The sequence below is a fragment of the Homalodisca vitripennis genome, chromosome 2, assembly GCF_021130785.1.
Source record: "Homalodisca vitripennis isolate AUS2020 chromosome 2, UT_GWSS_2.1, whole genome shotgun sequence".
Classification (NCBI taxonomy): Eukaryota; Metazoa; Arthropoda; class Insecta; order Hemiptera; family Cicadellidae; genus Homalodisca; species Homalodisca vitripennis.
The window spans coordinates 101,469,425-101,492,385 of record NC_060208.1 but is presented as its reverse complement, the minus strand read 5'-3'; the positions used below and the strand labels follow the sequence as shown (position 1 = coordinate 101,492,385).

Genomic DNA, 22,961 nt, shown 5'->3' with positions numbered 1-22,961 from the left:
GTTTTCACACCATCGCAGTCTCCCACTCGGCCGCTGGTCGCGGAATGGGCTGAATGGATCGGAGATTCCTAAAAATAGATCGACTCCTCTGTCTCCAAGCAGCAGCTTTCCGTGACTCCACCCAGTCTGTTACCCGGTTCTTGTAAAATATATCAACAGAAAACCCCACAGTTCCGTTAAAGTTACAGCAGATTTTTACAATATTTTGTGACTAACTTTTTTGGGATCGTCTCTCCTCCACTTAGTACGAAAATGAAGTGCTTCCGATCATGTGAGTTGCTTTATTTACCATCTTACATTAGGTTAGCGCTTGTTTTTAGTTGCTTTTTGCTAGTTTTAAAGTTATAAAACCAAAAGTTGTGATATATGACGTGTCTACGACATTGTTTTCTACTAGATATTCTTGTTGTGTGACTTGATGAATTAATACTGTTTAAGTTATTGAAGAGGTCAGTTACCCCGCAACACCAATTTGTGGTAATTGTGGTTTATTGTTTACCTTCATCTCTATGCGGGAATTTTGATTGGGTTATCAGAAACATGCCAAATTAAATCAATTTTAATCAAGCATGTCAAAGTTGCTGCTAGCAAATGCGTTAAATTTTTACTTAAATACAAGTAATTTTATAATTGTATTAGTACACTATTACTCTTTTACTGGAATGAGAATTTATAAATAGGAAAGCTTAATCAAATCACTACAGGTCAAAGATATATCATTGTATTATAAACAAGAACTATAACTTTTAAATTAGAAGAAATTAAACGGCGTGGTTATGTTTTAGGTTATGTTGGGTACTCTTAGCAAAGTGTGGGTGTTGAACTAAGGAAATCACTAAGAACTTATCAATATAAAAATACACTTGTGTTAGTATAGATACTACAATTATTTACAAATAAGTTTATTTAAAGGCATTTATTATAAAGGATAAACACATGTCGTTCAGGTTTATAATTTGTTTTATTAGTGTTAAAATGAGAACAAAAATGTCCTGAATGATTGGAACTTTTTATGAATTAAAAAAATACGTCATTAAAACACAAAATAAGTTGGTTTGAGATATTTAAAAATAAGTATTCCGTAAAAGATTTTATATAGTTTTTACTATTCAGTACACTGCAGTAAAACACACAATACTGAAATACATAGTGAGTGGTTAAACAAGTGAGTGGTTATGTTTGCGGAGAATATTTTGAATAATGTAGTAAACCTAGATCTATTTAAACATATCACTTTTTATGAGCTATCTATGAGCAAAAGTGTCATGTTTTAAAATGTATTAGTCAATAAAATATTATTCTTTTTTATAGGATTTTGATGTCTGTTCCCGAAAATGTGTCCACAAACCTTGAACTTGTTAGAGAAAAAAATTGATTTATTGGTATAACTTTTTGTGATCTTCTCCTATACTTTAAGTGTATAGAAAATTATTCAGATTTTCGCCAGGGAAGTACTTGGATTTGATCTAGCTAATTCAGGAATGCCAGCAATTTAAAATGCGTCTTAAACATATAGAAATATGAAACATGTTGAAACATGTTTTAAACTTACCTTTAATAGAATAATAAAACATGGTATATGTAAATGTGTGTGTGTGTTTTTTATAACATTTTTAATACTTTAGTTTAACATTTTCAATTCAAAAGAATACGTGTAAGACAGCAGTCACAGCTGTTAAAATTAAACACACATGGAATTAAAACATACATTTTAGAAAGATTTTTCCAAACTTTTTTAGATTTTTCCCAATAGGTTAGACTGCGTCTTCATCAGAAATTAATGTCAGGGCCTGCTATAATATAAAAGTACGCAACTACAGACCGTGTTAAAATTTATTTTTAGGATATTAACAATAAGTCCAGTTGAAAACCAACCCCAAAACTCACACTTCTGACATTCTTTAATACTATTCAAGGATGTATATTATTTTACGTAGTTCCAGCAACAAATCACGCCATTTAAGATATCGTTGCAAATTGAATAATGAATATGAATAATGAATTTGTTCCGACATAAAATGTACGTCAATACATAATTATAATAACTCGGAATTGACTGACCACCTTTACAAGTAGTGTGGTCAGTGGACAACAAAATAAAACAGGTTTCTTATCAGAGTCCAGTCTATAAATTCTAAAAGATATCAGCCTGGCTGCTCCCCGTGGCTGATAAATTTTGTGCCTGGCTAGAATAAATGTTTGACAAAACGTTTTTATATAGTTTGTTTTAAATTAGTGATATATCCGACAACTATCCATAGTTTAGAAAAACCGTCACTGAAATAATTCAAGCCTTCTCTGAAATGCGTAAAAAGAGTGTATAGTAATTATTTTTATCGATTATATATAAGTATAAATAGGACAAAATGTAAAAGAAGGATTTTAAAAGATTGCGAATATTAAGTATTATAATCACGACTTCAAAGAGTGGTATCTGTCTTCTTCATGTGTAAAATACCTTCACATAACTTTTTAAGTATTCGAAAAAGTAAACAATACTTCACATGGTGACGAATTCACTGGTGTTAGTTAACAGAAAAATGTTGTACGTCAAAAGTAACGATGGTATAATCCTAAATTATTTAATCAATTTCAGTCAGCCATCATTAGCCATAAACACTATATTCACTTTGCTGAATTTCTTTAATGGGACGCTTTCAGAATATAAATATATATATTTAAAATTCTCCCTTCGCGATGTTATATTATATCACATTACACTGGACATTGGCATGCCTTCCATCAAAATGGCGCTCGCTGTTGCAAGTGGTGACAAAATTAGACTGATTGATCTGTTGGCTAGATTATGCAGAGCGATGGCTGTGCCGTAGTAGGCGAGAGTAGTCTAGTTCAAGCAAATATTAGTTGGGCCATTACACTTCTTGCCAACACGGTCCCCAACATTATACGTTGTGTTGAGATCGAGATATAAATATTCTGTCGCAGACTGTACCGTGTGAAGAGTCGTCCTGGTAAAATTATGAGGCCTTTGCCCTTTCGTCACGTTTACACGTCTCAACTTACGTTGTGGGATCTTTTGGGTGTCACTTGAGATGGATGACATCTTATTTTAATACAACTTATTAATTATTAATTTTTAGGTTTGACTTGAAAACTAAAACTATTTTTATTACTGTATTGATTATATGGCACATCTATTATAAGATGGGTACAATTGCACTCATTTTAGCCTGAAAATTGTAATCAAAGGATTAGACAAGATTACACGTATAAAATGATTGGCGCAAAACTGTAACTATGGCAAAACTACATTTAATGGCTCATTTACCTCTAGTGCCTAATTTAGGAAGTAAATCCAGCCTAAAGGCTTGACAAAACATTGTAGGGTTAATAGTAAGACAGTGCGTTATGGCCCTAAACTCGCCCTTTTGTGTAATATGTCATAAATAAAGACATTTGACTTTGTCAAATAAAGTCATTTTTCAAAGCCTTGTCCGAACATAATAAAACAGTAATTTACGTTAGTAAACTAGATGCTAGAAAAGTGAGTCGATTCAGGGAACTTTAGGGGGAGAGGTGTATGGATTTACTGGGCGCCTTATTTTAGGTTCAATTATACACTAAGAGGTATCTGATCGTTTTTCACGACTTATTTCTCTTTTGTATTCATAAATTAAAAATAAAATCATTAGAATAATATGAAAATCATGATCACATTGACTAGTACAAGTACGCAAGCTATTAATTTCTAGATGAGATCGACCCGTGGGGTTTGTCCGAAAAAAGCCGTGGGGCAATTTGAAAAAAAATTGTTTGTGTTATTTTTTAAATTTAAATATGTTAACACCTTCCTCGATTATGCAAATACTCGATTATTACGGTTGGATATATTAAATCAGGAAGAATAACACAATCGTAGTTAAATGTCGTAGAACTATGCCAAGCACAGAAAGGACAACGTCTGTTAAGGTATCCTTCCGTCAGCATAATGCGATCGTATCCAGGATTTGAGTTGTAAGGGATCAAAACCCACCATCTCATATTTCGTTAGGGGAATAAATATAAATTTTCTTTATCTCTTTTATACACTTATGTAGAGTATTACGAGAATATGGTATTTGGAAACGTTCCTAAAAACCCCGAGAAATAAATACAAGGCACTTTCTTTATCACTCACTTCACACATCATTTGTCTGCATTGAATTATATGCGCGTTGTATACATCATTATTACCAGATTTTTATTATATCAGATATTCACGTCGTTTTCTTAAAGGCACTTTTAAGAACAACCACCTGGTCAGGATTAGTTACAATAAATTTGGAATTATGACAACTTTTTGTTCACAATTCCCCACTAAAAACAAAATTTATTTCATGATGCTCGAAAAGAAAAATTATTTTGAAATTATTAAATTTGTACGTGAGAATATCTTAAAATAATACATCTAATATACTTTTTTGAATAAACATTGATATAAATGATTATGAAGGTTAACAAGTTTTAATATAATTGCAACAAACGTAATAATTATATAATGAGTTTCCATCTTCTCAATTTAATACAGTTATATGTGAAAAGTAGCCTATTGTTTACGTGAAAACAAAATATTTCATGCTTGATGTCTAGTAAAAGTGGGTACACTTTATACTCAACATTTTCAACAAAATATACTCCAAATTCACAAAAATACTCCTTTAAGAGTTTTGGATTAGCTTGCTACCGGTTCAATCCTACTAATAAAGGGTTTTTGTTGAATTTGTCTACAAAAATACATCCTTTCGAGGGTTTTCTTGTTTCTCGTTCTTCAAGATAAAATTGCTAATGTTTCAAGCGTCTTCAAAACTTAATGAGTTCTCGGAGGAAAATTAAATTTAGGAAAACAAAATTTTGGTAAATATGAATTGTGGCTTTAAAATTGTGCGAATTATAGACATCACTCAAAAACTTTTTAATATACTATTGTATTAGCTGCAGGTTCAGCGTTAAAATTAAAAAAATGTTTAATCTCAAAGAGCGTACTACTTTCTGTTCCATAGCTTTGATCATGTCATAGTCTATTAGAAGATATTACGTCCAATGATAAAATCTGTTGCCACTTGAAACGTTGTATATTTGCGCTGTCTAGAAATACATGCTATAAGTGCATTACATAAAAGTAATAAACACGTTATAATAGAGTAAAATCTGCCATGGCATTAATACAAAATACCCAACATTTTAAAATTAGTTTAAAGTTAGTTAATAAAAATTAGTAAATTACTATAACGTTAAAATAAATTACAAACTTTAAGAAAAAGGCTTACTATAGAAGCACTATCTATGCTTTATGGAACAGAATTAGCTTACTCGAACAGTCCTGCCAAACAGTCCCAAGGTGCAAGGTAAATTTCTGGAAAGTCAAAGTTCAAAGTCTATGAAAGCTTGGAAACCGATGGCTAGTGTTTGGAAACTTGCTCCAAACTACTGTAGACAGCACCTGGAGTATAGAGTAAAGATATAGAGTTGACAGTCCATGTTAAAAGACGATGCTTAAAATTGACTGTCACGCATTCTTCCCGCTATCTCTCAAGCTCGTCGTAAAGAAGGAGGTTACAAATTCCTAGAACAACAACGCGGGAGAGGATAGGCTATCACACCGAAGTGAGAGCTGGTCAACATACCTCTACTTGACTGAAACTTTAAATATGCTGTTTTCAATATACGAGCTGTAGTACATAAATGCGTTGAGGATATTCATTACTTTTTACGCTTTTGCAGCTCTTGTTATTTGCGTGATACACACGATAAATGCCATCTTTATTTATGACTACTATTATTTAATTTACTGAAATGAAAAAAAATTGAAAATTCGAGTGAAACTTCCGGAAATCAAATACAGCTCAGTGAAGTAGAGGAAACCCTTTGGCTCGGCCACCATAATGAGAGGTTACCTAAACTACTTCTGAACTGTCAGAGAAGTATTTAAACTTCATCATCTTTGAATCTCTTATAACAGACTCCCATTAACAGCCACAAGATAGAATAGTATTAATCCAAGAACTAGTAAATCTCGTCGAGGTGACCTATGGCAAGCGACAAAAAGACCTCTGACCTTTTATCTCCTGTCCGAGTCCGAGGTCTCCGATAGAGGAGAAGGACGCACAACTAAAGATAAGACCCCTTTTTTGCGCACTTGCCCGACACCGGACTATCATGGCCGAGTAGAAACTTGATATCAAGAGGCAATGATGTCCGACACTAAGGTTATCGTAGTAGAAAATTTCAATTTGCTAACCACTCAAGAAATGTTACTTCCAAGAATAATAATAACTCACTGATGAAATCTATAAAGAAGTTTCTATGCAGCTAATAATTTTACGATTTCACATCCTGGAGTAAATGGATCCCAAACATTACAATGTTACATCGTGTAAAGAAGCTATCGGTCTATTAATCACTGGTTATATTGGTTTTATATATATATATATATATATATATATATATATATATATATATATATATATATATATTATATATATATATATATATTTATTTATTTATTGGTTTACTCTATCCTTCGAATATAAGTATTGTAATCTTCTGTGTGTTAAGGCACTTTCAGGCACGTCCCAACACACAGAAACATGCAATTTGGAGTTTAGGAGCTTGTAACCACAGAGAACATTTATATGTCAATCACTTAACGGTTTCAAAGGCATTTCAGGCATTAGAGTATTCAAAATATTGCTTTCCAAATACATTTGGAACTTTTTTCATTCACACTTCATTCAGGTCATACTTGAATACATTTCACAAAATTAATATAAGTTGTTCGTATTATTGAATAGTATAGAAATATGAATTTAGTGGGTGTGGATGAGGGGAAAACCTACTTAAAAGTTAAGGGAATGAGTTAAGGAACGAAATTTCGTAAATTAATTCAAAAATAAAAAGGAAAATGGCCGAAGTAGACGGTAACTCCCTGAATCTAAGTATGAATGTAAGTTTTGTATACATTAGTTTAAATAAATAAGTGAATTTGAATACAATCATATAAGTTTTTCACTTCACACCGCGTCCAACTATTGCTAAAAAAAAAATAATAGCCTGTACATAAATATTTGTATCTGGCTGTTAATAACCTTCTCCAGTTAACAGATGTTTTGGTTTACTCATATCTTTTTCGGCTTGGTGCTAACCTAAAAATAGATAATAGTTATACCACTAGGCATTAAGGTGTTTTAACATCTTAATACTGTACCGTATCTTTAATTACCGAGGGAAAGAACTTTTATGAAATGAAAGGGTAAGAGAAGTTCGTGCATGGCAAGGACTTAGCGAGCGAGGGGGTCCAAGGGCCAGCCCCTTCCCCCAATTTTCAATTATTTCAATTACTTTTGAAATAAATGGTTATTATTATTTAAAGAATTAAATAGTACAGACATGTACTGATGAAAGATTGTTCTCAACAAAGAAGCGGGTCGAGAACTTTTTAAGGAACAAAATAGGACCTTGTCCACTACGGAAAATATCAGTTGTGTGGATCTCCCCCCCCCCCAAATTTTTCTTGGCTACGTTCTTGAGGCATGGTATCATTTTGAGTTGAAATACAGTGGTTTTATGAGTGTTAAACATTCTTATACAGAAGGTAAAGCTTTTTGAGAGTTTGAACAACATCCTAAATCATATTATATAAATCATCTCTTGTAATAATAGATGGGGAGGTCTATCTTTATATTAAGTTTCGAGACAAATATTTTAAATAATAAGGTGAATTATTCTTATTGAGGAGGTCAATTTCAAAATCCAATGTTATGCCGAAACTAGCTTTATGCACATGTTATGTTTCATTTTTGTTTCTTGTAACATTGTAAGAAATGGATTATGTGAGTTTTGGAATTTACCACCCAACTAGTAGATATTAGAATATAAAAAGAATCTGCATAAAAAATTAAGTACTTAATTTAATAGTTAGTCTACTCATTATATAAAATAACTATTAAAAACTGTTTAGCAAGCTGTATTGTATAGCCATAATGCACGACGACGGTAACACTACAGCAGCCTTGACGGGTAATAGAAATAACAATTATTTATGGCCTATAACGAAATTGTAGTGTACGTTATTATATCTTCGACTGTAATATATATAACGATATATATCTAAAACAATTGTTAAGAATTTTAACCAAAGATGGAGAAGGTAGAACATTTTTAGTAGCATGCATACTCAAGACAATACACATTGTAGGAACCAGAAACAAGAACTTAACAAAAGAGTCGGATAAATAATAATTAATAGGTACGCTGTAGCCAAATTTTTAAAAACTAATAGGATGAATTTAAAATATGAAATTAAAACTTAAATTGTTTAGTTTTTACTTGCTCTCGGTGCAATATTACTTAAATATTATAAATTCAATAGATCTCTCTATTCGGTTTAGACAATAGTTATTTATTCACGCCTCAAAAAGGTTAGTCCAAAATGTAAATCAACATTGTATGGCGTATAAAGTGTAACACGTATCATACACCAGGTAAGAGTGAAATAAATGACGTCGTTGACACCTCAAGGTCATGACCTAAGCTACCGATCGTCGCACCGATCAATCCTGTCCCGTACCTCACTACGAGCTGACTCTGCATACCACTTGATCTTGAAATACAGAGGAAGGCTTACGTCAAATATTTTACGTAACGATTAGTATAGGCCTACATGTAGCTAAGGTGGGATACGTTGATTCAATGTGGTTCAATGAGAATGCTCCAGTAAACCATCCTCTTATTGCAGCGTCTGAAATCTGATGCTCTCACAGACTTGACTCTGGAATCTGAAGCCATGTTCGTCTGAAGAGATACGATTTCTAAACATCGTTTCGATGTGCTCTAGATGAGACAACCTAGACTTCAAAACATAAAATAATCCACTTGAAGAGGTATTCTCATTGTTTCATCAGGTGCACAATTGAGTGCACTATGTTTTAGATGCGTTCCTAAAGCACGGTGGAGAACCGAGTGTTTTACACATAATATGGATATGGTAGGGAGCTATTGGTTAAATGTTGTTCACTTTCCTCTTAATGCAGATGCTGAAGTATGATACTGTCACAGACTTAACTCCTGGAATCAGGAGCCATGTTCGTCTGAAGAGATCTAAACAATCGGCGATGAAGAAACTCAAATCGAACTCTTCAAACCGGATCTACATCAGAGACACCTAGACTATAAAATATAGCGTAATCTAGATGAAGAGGCATTCTAATTTTCTCATCAGATGCACAATAAAGTGATGAACGGAAGCAAATTCAATATTTCCATTGAATCAACGCTTCCCTCCTTAGCTACGTAATGTGAGAAAACTTGGTTGCCCCATTGTGCTTTGGGACCGTTTCTGGCACATTGGAGTGCACTCAATTGTACAGCTGATAATACAAGATAAGTCATTTAAAAATAATTATTTGTTGGCAAATAACATTTTATATTACCATACGTTTACTAAAATATCTGGGTACATCCTAAATATTTATCATACATTGGATTATATGGTTGCCAGTATTTGAGAGACATAAACGTACTAGAATTCAAATAATAATAGTAATATGATTATTGTTTCATCAATAACAACAATTTGTCAAATTTGGAATCATCATATTTGGGATTCATTTGCACATATTGTAACAGTTTATTGTTTATAGGGTAATAAAATTCACTTTCCTTGAAAACTGAAGACGCATTAGTCTACATGAGATTCAAAGTACTTAAAAATATCTTAAAACTTAAAATATTTATTTCATTACATAAATAATAATGTAAATCACTAAATGCTATTTTTATTCTGAACAAATTCCATTTAATTAAGAAGCAATTTAGGAAATTCTTGGTAATAATTTGATAATAACAATAAGCACCAATTCCATATTACACTTGATTGCAAAAATCCTCAAATGTAAAATTAAAATGTACAATAAATAAGTTCAGCTGAAACACACTCCTTTACATATATTTTTAAAGGACACCTCTTCTGTTTTCCTTGCATATGTATGTTACAATGTATCACACTCCTGGAAGTTCATTTTTATTTCCTTAATAACACCAACGTTCAAATAAAGCCTCTTTAGAGGCATATAACACAATTAATTGTTAACTAAAATAAAAATCATTCCTGTTTCTTCCCCAGGTGTATTCCAATTAATTGGTATTAAACTAAGAATCTGTTGCCATTTTGAAACTGTGGAAGGTATAATAATTTTATTTATCACTCACTACTATACTAAAGAGTGCTCACAATATGTGTATTAATTTTTTTAAATATTTCTAAATCAAACATACATACAAACAAACTATAAATAAAGCATTTTTGGGCACATGTTTCATTTAACGTTTTTTATAGCCTAAACCAATTTTGTGGGAAATCCTACATTTTTATGGGATAATACTTATTACTTAGATTTCTTTAATTGCTGATTAAAAATTTATGAAATTCGCCAGGGTAACTAAAATTAAAACACGGTTATTTCACACTAACGTACGTTATACACAGCACAGTGTCATACACCTGGGAACGTATGAACTGAAGCAAAACTTGCATCGTTACGCCAGTGCCATTCGTAAATTACAATTAAGAGTAGTAAATATTTATCCAACTTGTCACCACTCCACACTCGATGTATTGGAGGCGGGAGATAACAGGAGGGGGAGGGCGATAACGTTATCAGTGTAGCCGTAGCGCTGGACTTGTCGCTGGCGGGTGTTGGGCGGGGCGGCACGTCTGTAGCAGACCTAAGAGGTGACCTTCAGTCAGTGACGTTAGCGTTAAAAGTGGTTCTCGCGAGATGAAAGCCTATCCTTATTCTCCTGTCAAAACAAACGCCGGCCGAAGACGCAATCTTTCATTTCTCACTAGAGGTAAGACTATTTTAGGTTATGTTTATTATCCTTCCCGCCTTAGGTTCTTTTATTTTTGTTTCAATGACAACTATTTTGATTTTGAAAAATACAGTTCGTATACAAAAAAGTATATATAAACAAACAAAACTGGCTTGCTTCTGCAGTTTTCCTTACACCAAAATTTCTTACCCATTGTCATAAACTTCTACGTGTCGGTTGTTCTGCCTTTTTTGTGTCTATGCTGTTGTTACCGTTTAAATTTGACTAAGCCACATCTAAGCTGAGACTTTTTAAAAATATTTACTAAGGAAAATTATTTTGAAAACTCAATAAGATATGTGAAAATAACCCCTTTTTCTGTTTGTAATGGTGGTTAAGGTGAGTTAAACTTCAATTAACAGAAAATAACAATGAGTGAAAGTCCGCTGTGTTTCAAACGTTTCCTCACAATTTAGCAATTTACGTTTTCACTATGCTAATTAAACATAAAGACGATAAAAATCAAGTTAAATCACGTGTTTCCAATCAGGCTAATATCGATAGTTAGAGTTTGGTAGTTTAGTTTGTTTTTTGAAGATTAGTAAAAAAAATAGATTTCTTTAACTCAGAACTGACAAGAGGCGCCCTATCAGGAGCGCAGAAACCCGTATGGTATGCTGTTCGTAATAACTGTATACATTTTAAAAGTTTTCCTTACTTTTCACATATGACTTATGGCAACATATTACTGTCTTGTGGTTATATTGAATTGAATAAATTGTCGTGATGTCAGAAATTTTATTAAAATTTGTGTTCGTTATCTCCATCTTTTTTGCCTGATATTTAAAAATAGATAAAACCAGAAATATCCATCAATAATCAGAAACACGCTAATCCTTAAAACGTGAATTGAAATGTTAAGTGAGATCTCTACATCCTCCTCCCCCAACAATCTCACCTTCGACCACACATTCTGAATTATTAAATCTCGACATTGGATAAATCAAAATCAAATTATTTATTTACGTTGTAAACGTACCATACATTTTAGTACTATAGACTTTTAAAAATAACACTCAATTCGTTCATCTTCTAAGGGGTAAGTATCAAGTAAATATTCTGATAAAAGTATGTTGTTCTAAGATAATTTTTAATATTCTATGTTTGTTACCTTTCGCATTTTTGCCGAAATGTTCACAATTAATTTAGGTAGATAGTACCTAAAAAACCTCTAAAAAAAAACCTGAACCCCTGACATTTTAATTCACTTATTTGTTTAATAAAATGTAAAATTTTGCTAACATTGAACTAAATTAGTATGATTGGTTTATGAAATACTAAGTGAAAATATGTAAACTAGGTGCCTTAAGAGATACCGATAATATGAACACTAATTTTCCGTATCGTATTTACCTAAGTAACAGTAATGAGGTACCACTGACGCAATTGCCAATTAAACATCAAATTCTAATTTTGAAGTCGTTATGTTCAAACAGCTACAAATTAAACCAATTTGATAAAGTACGTATTTCCTTATTATTTCAAAATACTCACTGCTTTCCTTTAATATTTTGTTCAATTGTTAGGATGCCTTCGAAAGGATAACGAAATAGAGAAATATAGTTTAGATGGCTGTATAATACTTATATGACTAATTAGTGAAAATTTATAATTTAACTGGAATATCTAATACATTTATTTATTACAAACTAATCAATTTTCAGTTTTTGGGAAAAATAAAAGTTATACTGTTAGAACTAAATGTAAAATATAGGTGGTGACAGTCTACTGAATTGAAACATTCTATATTATATTATTTAAATTCTTTGGTTTATAGTCGTTACTCTTTGTATAATAATTGATGAATCATATACTCTTTAAATGACATTTCGTAGAGAAAAAAAACAATAATATTTACTGATTGCTTCAAAATATCTTAGGACTTTATAAAACATGAATAATATTGTTCAATTTTATGACATACAGGTAAAACACGCGAAAAACTAATAGTGACAATAATATCATACAAAGAAGCCTAACTATGGAATTGGAGATACCTCTGCTAATTTTGAGCCTTACAATAATAAGACCACAGACAGAGTGAAACTAAGAAGTCTGACTCAAATCGATGCGATCCTATGGCCAGGCCTTGTACTACCATTAAAGTCACCTAGTGCAGCACTGGTAATGTCTGTATTTTTTAGACATTACCAACCTTGCAACAAAATACACTGGTTACTTTCGTACGTAAGTGGTTTGAATGGGAAAATATTATTGGTCGGGTACTGGCTTTTGAGCGAATCAGACAGAACGTTATAATGTCAACGTTGAATACTACTATTTTCTTTAGTTTTCACCTGTGTTTAAAATCGCCCGGGCTTCGTTCAGTAACCAAAGCCGGTAACGGTGTAAATATGGCAGCAGGCAACATAAGTAAATACTGTGATCGACTGATATGAGAATATTGGATTGCGCAATGAACAATGTGTCACGGAATATGTTAGGATTGTAACGTTTGTCAAAGTTTAGAATGTACAGACACAACTGAACAACTGAGTAAACAAACAAAGATGGCGAAGTTACAGGCGTTCACTATTAACACATTATGGTAGCTCAGACAAACGTCCATAGACAGTTCACTTGTCCATTCCTTATTTCCTTTAACTGCTTTTTAATATAGCCTCAAAGATTTGTAGCTGAAATTCAGTGTTGAATCTGAAAATGAGTTTATCAGCAATTTTCTAACTCGTGTTTAAATGTGTCAGGAAATCGCAGATTTTATTTATATGAAACCTTTAAGCAAGTGCCAAACCTTATGGTCAATAGTCAAATAAACGTTTCAGCAATAGGTCCTTCTTTGTCCTTTTCGCATGTCTCCTAACCATTAACATAAAAAGAAAAACTTACATGACTTGTTGAGGAAAGTGCATACGCGTTGTTTAACTTCATCTAATTGTCTTGAAATAAAGACTTGAAACGTGGTCTGAATATTCCAGACTTGTATTTTACTATGCGCGTCTGGGAATTAATTTCCCTATATAAATTCGCTAAATAGGCTCCTGAAAAGCCATGATACTGATAAACATTTGAAATTTCACAATAATACACAAGCAACCACATAGTCTAATACACACAGTCTAAAGCTCGGAAAAAGGTCTAGACATATTCTACAAATTCTCCCGCTTCCAATCTTTCAACAACATCGTCCAAAAGATTGTTCGCCGCGGCAATCGTTGATTTCCTTAATTCAAATTTTCCTGAATCCAGAATTACTTTATTTTACAAAAGTCTTTCAGACAAACAACTTTAAAAAATATAATGTTGAAGCTGGGGAAAAAAGTTAAATTAGACAATTACTTCTTGTCACGATAGTCCTTTTTAAAAATTGGGATTACGTTTGTTATCTTCTTTAGGGTTAGGAAAGTTGATCCCTTTTTAAATAACTAATTGCTCAATTTTTAAAGAGGTCTCAATATGTGCCTAATATGACGAATGATCAGCCACATTGTCATTCAAGTGGGACCATCTGTTATTTCTCCTGTTGATCTCTTCGCCCACGCAGGCTAATGCCTTGTGTGCAACCGGTCCAGACATCTTCCCCATGAAATTGGGGTATTATGAACATTGAGTTTTATTGCAGCCACATAAGAAAATAATTTAGTCTAGATTTTCTGTATGTATCTATATGTATGTCCGAACGATATCTCAAAACGAACTGCCCTACATACGTAAAGTTGTTCATGACGCTTCATTTGTATGTCAGGAACACTGAATTTGTTGATGGTACATGTCGCTCTATGGAATTCGGCTGAGCGTTAGCAAATAGTTTTAAACAAGTCTTATGGATAACTGTGATGGTAACTAGAAAAGAACAGATAAATAAATTTGTAAAAAATGTAGACTCATATGAGATTTTTAAAGGTCATATATTAACATATAGATTATTTATAGAGTAAAAATAAAAAACATAGAGTGAAAGTTAATGTTAAATATTGGTGCCAAATCTAATTTCAGTGTAGTCTTGCGTTTTACTCTCTGACTTATCTGCAGGATTCAAATTTCGCATCAAACTTCATTTTTAAGAATTGGGTTTATAGTGCATGTTCAACCAAAGAATTTGGCTTATCGTCGTTGAAGCACTTAGTAGGTAGACACTTTTTCTCGTCTCCCAAGCGGATGTCAAAACGTATTTTATGTATGATAATTATATGACAACAGGACATCTCGATAATGAAATGAACTGTAAGATTCAAAAATCGCATGCAACATTCGCGGAACCTCGCGACACGTGGAGTGGCGTACTACTACTTTGTCATTATCCAGGAAGTTACCCCGAAAACTAAAAAAGTTATAATTTTTATTTTATTTTATACTTTTATCAATCTGATAGAACATGCAATTATTATGCTCTTATTCCAAGGATGTATTTAAACAGCAGGATGCGTTTTATTATTATTTTTATCCATCGTAACAAATAATGTAGCAAATGTTTGGGTGTAAATTACACCCAAACATTTGCTACATTATTTGTTACGATGGATAAAAATAATAATAAAACGCATCCTGCTGTTTAAATACATCCTTGGAATAAGAGCATTGTAATTTGTATATCTACTTTTGTGAAATGCTTTAATAGTATTTTAAATATGACTTATTTTGAAACTAAGAGGATATACTTATTTAGATTTCTCTCATTATGTTCTTAATAATACAAGTGTAGTAAGCAATAATGTAGTAAGCTTACCAGACTAACATTGAATAAAGTTAACTTTCTAAACATATTTGGTGACGAAGCTTCGAACTCATAAATAGGCCTCGTTGAGAAATGAAAGATAAATTTAGGGTACCTACCCAAGAACAAAACTCCAATGATGATTTATCAAAGCACCAATTAATTACGACAATTGACGTCAATTGGGGTGGACAGATGTGACCCTGGGGGTATAAGTTTACAGAAGACGGGAGGGGGCAGGACACTGGTCGATGCTGGTGGCGCTTAGGCAATCTGCTGGCCCATAATTGGTCTTAACTGTTGGCACAGTAAATAAACAATTTCTTGTCAACAATAATAGACCGTAAGTTTACTATTTTTTAGATCCATGCGTGATCAAAACTTGCAAACACGAGTCTCTAAGATAACACTCGGAGATTAAGTAGAAATGCTGAATAACAGCTGATTATAAATAAATATTGAAACTTTAGCGTACATGAACACACTTTGTGCCCAATTTTTGAGAAACGTAATATTTTGGTCCTAGACGTATTGTGCGTGGGGTAATGATGTCGGAAAGTTGAGGGAATACCATCCTCCGGTCCAGTACATGATCAAGTTGAGGAAAATCGTGTGTTGGGACACCTACTGGAGGCGAAGCTGGTCTGTAAGAGAAAGGCAAACTAAATGAGGATAAGAAGCAACGTGAAAAATCTCTTCAGATAGGAAAATAGGATAATCAGAATTATTTCATACCGGTACCCTAAATATCGAATTATTAAAAAAATAAATAAATAAAAATTGACAATCACTAGTAAAAGACGATTGTTAATGAGAAGGTCACATATTTCTTGCAGGAATACCTAAAAGGATATTTTTTTTAACTTTTCACCAAATATACACAAAAACACACACACACACACACACACACACACACACACACACACACACACACACATAGTGAAAAGTTACAAAATATCCTTTTGAGTATTCCTACAAGAAATAAGAAATAACCTACTCATTGCAACTGAAAGTTCAAATCGTCCTTACATCCGTAAAGTGAGAAACGTTTTGATATTTTTGGGTGATCCAAACCTAACGTACAAACACCACTGATACTTAGTTTAACTTGAAACATCAGTAACCCCTTACTGTGTTAGCCTTGAAATGACATTCAAGTTCAGCGATGCAGTTAAAAAGCGGAGAGGAGTAACTGTTTCGCACCTCAGATCGCACTCTTGTCGCGGGGTTTCACAGCCACTCGCCAGCTGACTGTCGCACTCGCGCTAACAAAATTAATGTTTGACACGCAAAAATGTCAGGAACCAAAACAAGGTCACGAGAGGACAAATAATCTACCGTCGATCACGAGGGTTTTGTACTCACGGCCCTGGGTCGCAGTCAAGAGCCAAGGTCGTTACGTAGTAGTATGCGTTGTTATATAGCTCATTGATATACACCACGTGGAGTGTTATTAGAATACGAGGCGGATACTGTCTGTGTACGCGATCCATTCATTCAAAGGCTGGATCCAAAATTCATACATGGAACGAAAAATGGCCCTAAGATATATTTATGACGATGAATTTTAATCATTTGGAAATATTTATCGTAAATGCGAGATACTAATTATTTACTTTTTAATGGTTAAAGATTGTTTCTTGTTTTCGTCTTCTCCTCATTTAATACCATCTTTTCATTAACCTCCGTTAAAAGAAAATACTATTGTTTACGTAGTCTTTTTTGTCCTAAACCTTCAGTCTAAATTTCCCAATCTTTTGCAAGGTTATCATAGGCTTCGTTTTGTTGTTCTTTTATCCCATCTTTCACGATTTTCTCTCTATTTTTATTCTATAATCCTAAATTTCGAGTAGACAAAGGGAACGCACATCCAAAAATCAAAAGTTTTGGAGCAAACTTTTAAAAATAATTAACAATATATTACTCAGATAATAATTACATTATTATTTGTTACGTTATTTAATAAAAATACATGTATTTACTGAAGTAATATAATCTAATTTATTCATACATTAAGGCACGCTAGTTGAATGTTCTGTGTAAAAGTTACTTTTCCCGCTTGCATATTATACGTGTAAACAGCTCGTACGATGCCACAAGGTTTTTATGGTTTGTCTTTCATAGACATAATCTCATATCTTAACTATCTGTGTACATTTTCTTTATCTAGTTATGATACTTGACGAGACTTACGTATTTCTTGTTTTCCGAGGCCGCGCCTCTGTGCACATTTAACGATAAGCAACGTCACACGATTGTGTTGCCCTTCACGATTTCGCAATTTCGAGATAACTCTATATGCCTGCGTGTAGCACGTAGGCCTAGAAGGTGCGAGATAAAGACGAGGTGACAAGAAATAAGTTTTTTACCATAAATACATTTTTTTGTCCACTAAAATAAGCACAGGTCTCACCATCACTCCTTGGGTTACCCTAAAACTCTCAGTATAGTTCAATTTAGAGTATCGTTTACTTATTTTATTTGGGATTATTTTTTTTCGTATCGTTATTATTGTTCTAGACTAATTTCCCATCAGATTCCATTTCTAATTTTCCAATGGTTGCAGTGTAGCGGATACGACAGTAATCACACGATAACCTAATCAAACAACGACGAGCGTGGTTGCTGCTTGGATGTGTGACCACTGTCAGCTGTCCTTGCAGTCAGTCCGTCTGCTCGATCATTGGTGATGGTTCGAAAGTCACCATTATATGCCGTTAGTCCCCATGTTAAGTTTCAGAGGGCTTCTTAGTCCATAATTCACCTGGTGAAATGAGACATCCTTTATCTTTTATTTACCTCTTATTTAAAAAGTGTTCATTATTAGTCCAAAAATAAATATATTTTTAATTTTTCTATAACCATTTGTGTGAATTGTTGTCAACTGGAAAACGTAATAGAGTGCAATAAAATTGTATCACTCTTGGTCTAACGCAACTTATTGTGTAATCAAACCACTTAAACATCTCAAAACCCAGACTTCGTAAATCAGATCTGAAGGAAATTTAAAACAAAATCACGAGACGTAACAGTTCTGCGTACAATAAAACACATGATACAACCAACATCACATAAAACAAATGTATTACTGGAATAAATGGTCACAGCGCGATCCGATGCCCAGTCCTAGTATTACCATTTACTGTACCTAACTTAACATGAGAAATATGCTGACTGATCTTATTTACCTACTAACATACTCGTAAGTGACTAACACCTTGGGTTGGTTCGTCTCAGTGTCTGTTCGGTTCCGAATTTGAATCTCAACTGCCTAAGACGGTTATGACTAAGGAGTACTTATGAGTCTTAGTACACAAAAACTTTAGAGGGGCAGATGCTGCAGTAGACTAGGTATTGCACTAAACGTGTGATGTGGATTAGTTGAAGTATTAGTAACTAATTATAGGTGCCACTGCTCCCTTACTATTTTTCTCCTTTGGCTTTCCATGTTTGTTTCTGTTTATTTTCTGGAATAAAATGACTCTAATACGTGAGGTAACCCCAAACACTTCTTCTGAATAATTGCATGTTGGGACATACAAAATTAAAAATTGTTTAAAATTTGGCCATGAATTTTAAACTATAATAATACGATATTTTAACATTTTATACATAATACTAATAATACATTACTATATCATATACATTTTCCGGTTGAAACCACGTTGAAACATTGCTTACACAGCTATAATCCTGAAATATTTCGGCTTAGCTGTTGAACTAATGTCAAACCAAAACTGGTATGGCCAATAATGCATATCCACAGGTGAGTGAAGAGGCAGAGCTTTTTCATTATTGGTTGAATATTAAAGCGTCACCGATAAATCTACAGTTAATTCTTTAGGAAACAGTTATATATATAAAACTATATAAACATGCTACCAAGTTTAGATAATTTCATGGTATCTTATTATTTTTGAAACGGTGTAAACCGAAAAACATATGAAACTTAACGGCTGCGAAACCCTTAAGGCTTAAGAATAATAATATTGTTTGCTAAAACATACCTGAAGATAAAGATCGAGGCGATATCATTACCTGAAGATTGTTCGACCAAGGTAACTGTCCAATACTAAACATTACATAACATGTTTACAGACTGTTGCATAGTTTAGCTAATGAATATTCAGGGGCCATGGCAGCGTTGGTGTTGCCTCAATGTGAAGGCCAACAACTATGAAATCCTGTATTAAACGAGGATCAAAATCTTAATTTATTAATATTATACCATTTGTCAAAGCTCTACTGACATCCTATGTGTTTGTAGTATTTAAAAAGAGTTCTAAAAGTGACTGTAATAACTATTGGCCCATTCATTGTTATCTACATTCTCTGAGAATGTCGAGCTATAAATAATACAGAGAATAAGATCGATCAGTGAGTTTCTTCTTAACACGAATATTTTTAAATTGTTTAAGTTGTCTTAGTACTGGAAAAAATAGTAGTAATATAAGTGCTTCTACATGACACAAATCCATGTCCCTACTTTGAACAGGTGAAAAAATACATCAATCTTAAACTCTCCTCTGGACAATAATGTCTTAGGGACTATGTAACCTTTAATAAATTATTCTTGAAATCTTGAGCAATTTCCAATTTCATTCATTGTCTATGAAGAAAATTAAGTTTTTCGTATTATCTTAGAAAAGGTTTTGACAGTTATTACAATACTCAAGATTATTCAAGAAAGAAAATACAGAGAAACGAGATGATTTGAAAAAATCTGCTTGATGACTAATACGGTCAGGCACAGTTAATTTTGCCATAAGAGAATCTATTTTACCACTTGTCCTGAAATTGTGCAGGTGAAATACTCGTAAATACACAATAAGAGTTTAGTAACAAAACTTCTACAACCCATAGTCAAATTAACCCACGGAGGATGGTTTATCAGTAAAGTCAAAGGTTTTATGGAGGCTTTTGAAGTCTTGCAGCAGTAGGAAGGATGTTACTGTAGTTATGATTACTTTTTATTAATTGGACAAATCAGAAAATGTCAAGAGATTAGTTTATCACAAACATAAACACTTATCGGAGTTGATGTCGCAATCCTTAATAATACATTACCTTTGTCGGCTATCGATATACTAATCCGCACTTATTGTGCGTGTGCGCCTCATGAATAAGCCGGTGTTAAAATTGTAGATTAACCTATCTGACACACTTATTGACTAGTAACTCATCAACAAACATGATTTGAAACCATTACTGAACTAACTCGCATTATATCCAATACTGAAGTGCTCAGATCATGTAGTTGAGTATAGAAACTGAAGTACAAGAGATGCGTTAAAGTATGAACCAAGTAATGCGCATGCGTGTTGACTACAGACAACCTTCTGCCCAGTCTGTATTAGTGGTTTTAAAAACATCTCCTTTTAGTCCATAATGCTCCAGTGGGATTGTTGCAGTTTCCAGAACCAACTAATGTTGAAATATATAGTCTGAAAAAAAAAAGTTCTAATAGTGGGCTAATGAGTGGTCCTCTTCAGCTTGATGTTCTTAAATGATTAAATAAAGTAAATATGTCTTATTTTACCAGGCGAAGTTAACCACCACTTAATCTCACATACGTCTCTTTAGGAGAACCTCCACTACCTCCTAGCTGTGCCTCGAGGCGACTGTACGATATTTATTCTGTCTCATGAACTGTAGCTGCTGTACAAGGAGAGATCAGGCAGTCCCTCCAGATCAGACTACCTTACTATTACCATTGTTGGGTCAATAACAAACCAATTACCACTATTTACTCTGTTGTTGTAATTAAGTGAAGTAACAGCGGTCATAATTACGGATACCTAAAGCATTCTTATCAATCCTTAACATTCATTTTTTGTTTGCTTGTTTGTTTCTTTTTTGCTGCAATTAATATTTAAAAATACACAGCTTTACGTGTATGTTCTTTGGGAGTTAGTATATACAGTTTAATTGTAAATTAAATTTATTAAATAAAACCGTATCAAATTACTGCCACAAAATTTTAAATATAAACTGAATAGTTTTGGAACTTGTTAACGTGTCTTGTGTAAATTCTCACAATAATTGTGTTTTTTAGTAAAAGAAAACTGCTGATTTTTCAATGCTAACTGAAGCTTTAACTTGAAGCCTCGATGGGCTTTTTAAGGTCCCAACCTTATCATTCGCCTAAAAAGGTGAAATCGTATTTTGCAAAATATTTTCGTCGTTCGTACTTATTTATTCCTTAATTTCATTGATTTTCTGTAATAAACTATGAAATTGTTTAATTCCATAATGTGTAGTTCGATGTGAAAGGGGTTGCCGAGGCGAGAGTGAAACATTGTGTTTTGTAAGACCTTATGTTGTAAGATTTTACATATAGAGCTGGTGGGCTGGTATTAATGTTCGAAACCTGCGTTTCTGTTCATCTAGCATGGACAATGTCCGCAAATGTCCGTAATCCTTTAATCCTTCCAAAATAATCTGACGACATGGTAAACTTTTGCTCATATTTTAGATACTTTTAAAGCTTATGGTCTTCTTACGTAAGAAATATGGAGGGGCAAGAAATTGTTTGAGTGAGGCGGTGAAATAGTTAGCGCAGACCCTAGGTTTATGTTTCTTCTTTCTTAGGAGATAGCTCCCACCGTCTATTTGTGAAACTAAACACTCACGTCAACACTGTGTAGTGTACAATAACGGTATATAGTTACGAGAGAGGTAAACACTGCCTAGAGTCCGCCAAGATGTGTGACACATACACGAAACCCTGTCAGCTGTTTGTTGCCGACTGTGCAGTTGACATGATTTCACATCGTATTTACAAACATAAATATACTATTTGACATTCAACCACAAACATACATCGGATACGGAACGAGACAGCACAGCGGTTAGCATCTCAGTCTATATGTAAGAACCCAGAAACCGTAATCCCAGTATGTGCACGTCGTTTTTGCGCGCTAACAAATTATCATATGAGCCTAGCTCGTAATAAACGGTTCCGGACTTTAGCCTCACACCATCCACATAAAACTGTGGGATAGGGATGTTTACACATAACCATAGTTTCAACAATCATCCCTCCGCTAATGGTCTTTAACTGCGACTGTAAACTGCAAACACATCCGTATGTCTTTTGAAGTTTTTACGTACAAACCTGTAGAAAAAGGTTCGGAATTTTCACAATAATGAATGAAAATTACGAAAAAGTAAGAAGAGTTTGAATATTATTATTGATTATTAGCTATAACTTTCAAATGAGCCATCCTCTATAACTCTACGCCTAATTGTAAGGATGTAAATGTGTTTAATGTTTAACATTGTTTTCATGGGGCCTAAACTCAAGATAGATTTTTACATTGTTACTGATCTTATCCAACATAGTTCTTTATACCATAAAATGTTGAAGTTTAAGGCCTCGATGGGCTTTTTAAGGCCCCAACCTTACCATTCGCCTAAA

General features: G+C 33.3%; 1 protein-coding gene across 2 annotated transcripts in view; it reads left to right on the top strand.

Annotated features, from left to right (window-relative positions):
- Positions 1 to 22,961, top strand: part of LOC124354462 (putative inorganic phosphate cotransporter) — a 69,741-nt gene continuing 46,780 nt past the window's right edge. The window contains exon 1 of one of the 2 annotated variants that reach the window (XM_046804923.1): positions 1 to 271. In XM_046804923.1, coding sequence (XP_046660879.1) covers positions 253 to 271 — 19 coding nt within the window. In that variant the 5' untranslated portion in view covers positions 1 to 252. Of the gene's footprint in view, positions 272 to 10,686; positions 10,849 to 22,961 lie in introns of those variants that run through there. The other variant, XM_046804921.1, reaches the window with a different exon arrangement.